At 39.2% G+C, this 6,903-nt stretch overlaps 1 protein-coding gene across 1 annotated transcript; it reads left to right on the top strand.

Annotated features, from left to right (window-relative positions):
- Positions 1-4,889: 4,889 nt before the first annotated feature.
- LOC133656857 (homeobox protein vent1-like) lies at positions 4,890-6,627 on the top strand. Its single transcript, XM_062057717.1, has 3 exons — positions 4,890-5,424; positions 5,953-6,188; positions 6,271-6,627. Exons 1-3 carry the CDS (start codon positions 4,923-4,925, stop codon positions 6,487-6,489), a joined length of 957 nt encoding a protein of 318 aa, XP_061913701.1. The 5' UTR covers positions 4,890-4,922; the 3' UTR covers positions 6,490-6,627.
- The last annotated feature ends 276 nt before the right edge of the window (positions 6,628-6,903 follow it).

The following is a 6,903-nucleotide window of genomic DNA, read 5'->3' as shown; positions in this document are numbered from 1 at the left end:
AGTAAATGGATGGATGGAGTATAAAATATATACTGATATATTATATTTTGATATATTGGTTCTGATATATTTAAACTGTTTCTTGTTATATTACAGGTGTTTACTGTTTTATTCCACTTTTTACATTGTTTTTTTTTTCATATATTATGTACCACGGGTTGTCATAAGATAAGTTGTGCCCACTAATTGCTCATGGGCCGCATTTTGGACACCTCTGATGTATGTCATTATAATATAATTTAATGTCGTATATACAATTTTCTAAAAATGGCTCCCGGGCCACACTTTGGACATGGCTGGCAGAGTGGGGAAGTAAAAGTAAGAATTAAATATACATAAAAATAAAAATAAAATATTTTACTTATATCATTAAATTTTTTATATATATATATATATATATATATATATATATATATATATATATATATATATATATATATATATATATATATATATATATATTGCGCACTGTAAAATGGATAAACCACAGAAACCTTGACTATATAGACAAGGTTTCTGTGGTTTAGTCGTTATACAGTGTGCAATACCGGGGTAGAGTGGAATATACGTTAGGTCAGGAAAAAATACAGAGGCTATTTCATCCCTACGAGCCTGTTTCGCAGGTTTCTCTGCTCTTCAGGGAATTTTATTGAAGTGTCTGTGGTTGTTACATATATATAGGGTACATTACATGTGGGTGTGGCCATTGTTACATCCTCTGTAGTGGACATGTAGTGGTCTCATAATGCCGGTACGGAAGCAAGGCACTGCTGTGTAACAATGGCCACACCCCCATGTAATGTACCCTCTGTATATATGTAAGAACCACAGACACTTCAATAAAATCCCATGAAGAGTAGAGAAACCTGCGAAACAGGCTGATAAGAATGAAATAGCATTTACAAAGAGGTCAAATGGATTTTATTTTCATTGTCACTTGATATTTTCATACCCAAGATAATGAAATTATGTTTCTCAATCAGTGACCATTTAGTGCAGTGATGTCAAACTACGGCCCGAGGGCCGGATCAGGCCCGCAAACAGGTTTTATCCGGGCCGCGGGATAAGTTTGCTAAGTATAAAAATTAACCAAACATTTTTGAATGAAAGAAACTGCGGTTCTAAATGTGTCCACTGGATGTCACAATAGCAATTCTTTGTATCTTTGTAGATGACGCTACATATGTACAAAATAAACCACGTGATGTTAGTGCACCAGTCGAAGAAAATGAGCAAACTACACAAATAACATACTGTAATTTGATTTTAATATTATTTTTTTATCTTGATAGATTGAAAATTAACACCAATGAGTTGATTGATGAACATTATCACATAATTTATTCAGAAAATATAAATAACGACAAATATAGTATATATACTATTAACCGCAACAGGTAATTGTAAAAAAAACAAAAAACAACAACATTATGATTTGTACAATTTCAGAATCTGCTTATTCTATTTTTAAACAAAGAAAACAATCTGAAGTTGTCTTTATTTTTAAGTTATCGTGATTTTATCAGTCCGGCCCACTTGGGAGTAGAGGTTTCTCCATGTGGCCCCCGATCTAATATGAGTTTGACACCCCTGATTTAGTGCAAATAAATACATCCTTAAAATAGTCTGCATCTCAATGAATTAATTAATCATCACATTAAACTAATAAATAACAATCAAATTGGACAATGATTTTAAAGGTTAAGTTTGATGATAATCCATACACTATAAAAGTGTTAACTTTACAAATTTGATATTGTCCTTATCTCCTGAATAATGTAAATATTACAGACATTATTTGATTGTTTCAAATGCAACAACAGCCCTTTGATTTAGGGCTATATAAATAAACATTGATTGATTGATTGAGACACTTGTGATTTAGGGCTATATAAATAAACATTGATTGGGACGGCGTGGCGAAGTTGGTAGAGTGGCTGTGCCAGCAATCAGAGTGTTGCTGGTTACTGGGGTTCAATTCCCACCTTCTACCTTCCTAGTCACGTCCGTTGTGTCCTTGGGCAAGACACTTCACCCTTTGCCTCTGATGGCTGCTGGTTAGTGCCTTGCATGGCAGCTCCCGCCATCAGTGTGTGAATGTGTGTGTGAATGGGTGAATGTGGAAATACTGTCAAAGTACCTTGAAGGTAGAAAAGTGCTATACAAGTATAACCCATTTATCATTTTATCATTTATTGATTGATTGATTGAAATAAAATGTATATTTTACAACAGGGGTGTCAAACTCATTTTAGATCAGGGGCCAAATGGAGAAAAATCTACTCCCAAGTGGGCCGGACTGGTAAAATCACGGCACGATAACTTAAAAATAAAGACAACCATATACTGTAGATTGTTTTCTTTGTTTAAAAATAGAACAAGCACATTTTGAAAATGTACTAATCATAATGTTGTTGTTGTTGTTTTTTTTACACTTACATTTTGCGGTTAATACTATTCCATCTTTATTTGTCGTTATTTATATTTTCCGAATTAATTATGTGATAATGTTCATCAGTCAACTCATTGGTGTTAATTTTCAATCTATCAAGATAAAAAAAAATATATCAAAATCTAATTACAGTATGTTATTTATGTAGTTTGATCATATTCCTCGACTGATGTACTAACATCATGTGGTTTATTTTGTACATATGTAGCATCATCTACAAAGAATTGCTATTGCGAGATCCAGTGGACTTTTAATGATTGATAGATTGAAACTTTAATTAGTAGATTGCACAGTACAGTACATATTCCGTACAATTGACCACTAAATGGTAACACCCGAATAAGTTTTTCAACTTGTTTAAGTTGGGGTCCACGTTAATCAATTCATGGCAAATGGACATGGACACATTTAGAACAGCTGTTTCTTTCATTCAAAAATTTCAGGTACATTTTTTTACCTGGCAAACTCATCCCGCGGGCCGAATAAAACCTGTTCGCTGGCCCGATCTGGCCCTCGGGCCGTATGTTTGACACCCCTGCTTTACAATATCTAACCCAACCTTAAATACATATTACATATCACCATGTATTCTGTCACTTAAAGGCCTACTGAAACCCACTACTACCGACCACGCAGTCTGATAGTTTATACATCAATGATGAAATCTTAACATTATAACACATGCCAATACGGCCGGGTTAACTTATAAAGTGACATTTTAAATTTGCCGCTAAACTTCCGGTTCGAAACGCCTCTGCGGATGACGTATGCGCGTGACGTAGCCCGGCGAACACGGGTATGCCTTCCACATTGAAGCCGATAGGAAAAAGCTCTGTTTTCATTTCATAATTCCACAGTATTCTGGACATCTGTGTTCGTGAATCTGTTTCAATCATGTTCATTGCATTATGGAGAAGGAAGCCAAGCAAGCAAAGAAGAAAGTTGTCGGTGCGAAATGGACGTATTTTTCGAACGTAGTCAGCCACAACAGTACACAGCCGGCGCTTCTTTGTTTACATTCCCGAAAGATGCAGTCAAGATGGAAGAACTCGGATAACAGAGACTCTAACCAGGAGGACTTTTGATTTGGATACACAGACGCCTGTAGAGAACTGGGACAACACAGACTCTTACCAGGATTACTTTGATTTGGATGACAAAGACGCAGACGTGCTACTGTGAGTATGCAGCTTTGGCTTTTTTTTGCGTATGTACGTAACTTTTTTAAAATATATAAGCTTTATGAACCTTGGGTTAGGTGAACGGTCTTTTGGGCTGAGTGATTGTGTGTGTTGATCATGTGTTTGAATTGTATTGGCGTGTTCTATGGAGCTAGGAGCTAGCAGAGGAGCTAGGAGCTAGCATAACACGTACCGTACCGTAAGTGCGCGTCACGTACGTAACTTTTTAAAAATATATAAGCTTTATGAACCTTGGGTTAGGTGAACGGTCTTTTGGGCTGAGTGATTGTGTGTGTTGATCAGGTGTTTGAATTGTATTGGCGTGTTCTATGGAGCTAGGAGCTAGCAGAGGAGCTAGGAGCTAGCATAACAAACACGCAGGTGTTATTATGCAGGATTAATTTGTGGCATATTAAATATAAGCCTGGTTGTGTTGTGGCTAATAGAGTATATATATGTCTTGTGTTTATTTACTGTTGTAGTCATTCCCAGCTGAATATCAGGTACCGTGAGTATGCAGCCTTGGCTGCTAAACATTCGATAACTTGACCGTATGTGCGCGTCACGTACGTAACTTTTTAAAAATATATAAGCTTTATGAACCTTGGGTTAGGTAAACTGTCTTTTGGGCTGAGTGATTGTGTGTGTTGATCAGGTGTTTGAATTGTATTGGCGTGTTCTATGGAGCTAGGAGCTAGCAGAGGAGCTAGGAGCTAGCATAACAAACACGCAGGTGTTTTTATGCAGGATTAATTTGTGGCATATTAAATATAAGCCTGGTTGTGTTGTGGCTAATAGAGTATATATATGTCTTGTGTTTATTTACTGTTGTAGTCATTCCCAGCTGAATATCAGGTCACCCCCGGCTCTCACAGCATCTTCCCTATCTGAATAGCTTCAACTCCCCACTAGTCCTTCACTTGCACTTTACTCATCCACAAATCTTTCATCCTCGCTCAAATTAATGGGGAAATTGTCGCTTTCTCGGTCCGAATCTCTCTCACTTCATGCGGCCATCATTGTAAACAATAGGGAACTTTGCGTATATGTTCAACTGACTACGTCACGCTACTTCCGGTAGGTGCAAGCCTTTTTTTTATCAGATACCAAAAGTTGCAATCTTTATCGTCGTTGTTCTATACTAAATCCTTTCAGCAAAAATATGGCAATATCGCGAAATGATCAAGTATGACACATAGAATAGATCTGCTATCCCCGTTTAAATAAAAAAAATTCATTTCAGTAGGCCTTTAACGGCAGTAAGTAAGGACAGTAGACGTTCAGTACAGATGTTGCTGCGGGCTTTCAGTTTCGGTCTTGGCGCGCAGATTCACCAGATGAGAAGTTCCCTGGCAGACTGCGTGGCGCCTTGCAGGTCTTCACACACTCCCAGGATATGCAAAGACTTCAATAACGAGCCATTAACTGCTAATCAGGAGGATCGATCGGGCGTTAACAAGCCTCTCTACATATGCAAATGTGCGCCCTATAAAAGCTGCCAGGATGCTGCAAGCCGCCTCTCACTTCCTCCGACATTTGCTGGATTTAACAAGGCGCTCAAAACAAAACAAATAATTGCTATGGTGAAATACTTTTCTGTGGACTGGCTGGTCCAGAGGTCCAAGGACCTGCAGGGTGGATCCGCCTGCAAGCCGCACATTCCCTGCATGGTGCAGCCGCGCCAGCCGGCCTATGGCAAAAGTTACCTGCAGCCTAAACCCAAACATGTAAAGTCCCATCCTGCAGTGGACTTTTGCAACATGTCACTTCCAACACGCTGCAGCTCACCGAGTAAGTCCTTTCCAACAGTCTGCCTTTAAATGCATCATGTTGCAGTCCTTTTCATGTACTTTTTGCAAGTAATGTACTTTCTTTGCAAGTAATGTACTCTTTGTTGCAAGTAAGTCTTTTCCAACAGTCCGCCTTTAAATGCATCATTTTGCAGTCCTTTTCATGTACTTTTTGCAAGTAATGTACTTTCTTTGCAAGTAATGTACTCTTTGTTGCAAGTAAGTCCTTTCCAACAGTCTGCCTTTAAATGCATCATGTTGCAGTCCTTTTCATGTACTTTTTGCAAGTAATGTACTTTATTTGCAAGTAATGTACTCTTTGTTGCAAGTAAGTCTTTTCCAACAGTCTGCCTTTAAATGCATCATGTTGCAGTCCTTTTCATGTACTTTTTGCAAGTAATGTACTTTCTTTGCAAGTAATGTACTCTTTGTTGCAGGTAAGTCTTTTCCAACAGTCCGCCTTTAAATGCATCATTTTGCAGTCCTTTTCATGTACTTTTCTTTAATAGTTTCATGTATTTTTTGATAGTTTCAGAGACGAGCGGCTATTCTTCTGGCTACGAAAGCGAAGCGGCTTCCTCCGAATGTCAGTCCGTGGACGAGGCCTGCGAGGCGGACAAAGATGGTCCGCAGCAGCGCCGAGTGCGCACCAAGTTTACGCCGGAGCAGATCAATAAACTCATCAAGATTTTCGACAAGCACAAATACTTGGACGCCGGCGAGAGGGTGAAGATCGCGCACAAGTTGGGCCTCACTGAAACTCAGGTACAAACTTAGCAACGATGTCCAAAAAAAAAAAAAGTATTATTTTGTTGCTTAAATGTAACTAGATGGCTTATTTTTAAAGGTGCGGACCTGGTTTCAGAACCGGAGGATGAAGCTGAAGCGGGACGTGCAGGACTTCAGCCCCCAAGTCACGCCGGTGATGTTCCGACATGTCCCCCCGGGCCACTACCGCCCCATGGCGGCCCACCACTACCACCCCGGCCCTGCAGCCTTCTACCCGGCAGCCCCTCGGATGCTCCTGCAGCAGCAAGTCATGATCCACAACCCGCAGTTTTACTGAAAAAAAAAAAAAAAGAACCTTTTCCCCATAAAAGACTTCCCACGGAAACACTTAACAAACAAGTGCAATTTATATTATTGTGTTTGATGCGAAAATTGTATAAAAAAAACAACAAGTATATATATTATCCAAATAAAGTTTATCCTTATAATGCAGCATGTGACTCTGTCTTGTAGAACTGCAGCTTTATCAGGTAATAACTTGCAATTAGTCTGACATGTTAGGTGCAGAGTGGTGTGAAATATGGCGGCGTGGCAAAGTTGGTAGAGTGGCCGTGCCAGCAATCGGAGTGTTGCTGGTTACTGGGGTTCAATCCCCACCTTCTACCATCCTAGTCACGTCCGTTGTGTCCTTGGGCAAGACACTTCACCCTTGCTCCTGATGGGTGCTGGTTAGCGCCTTGCATGGCAGCTC

This window comes from Entelurus aequoreus, linkage group LG09 (assembly GCF_033978785.1).
Source record: "Entelurus aequoreus isolate RoL-2023_Sb linkage group LG09, RoL_Eaeq_v1.1, whole genome shotgun sequence".
NCBI lineage: Eukaryota > Metazoa > Chordata > Actinopteri > Syngnathiformes > Syngnathidae > Entelurus > Entelurus aequoreus.
Note: the sequence above shows the minus strand (reverse complement) of the source record. Positions and strands in the feature narration are given on the sequence as shown.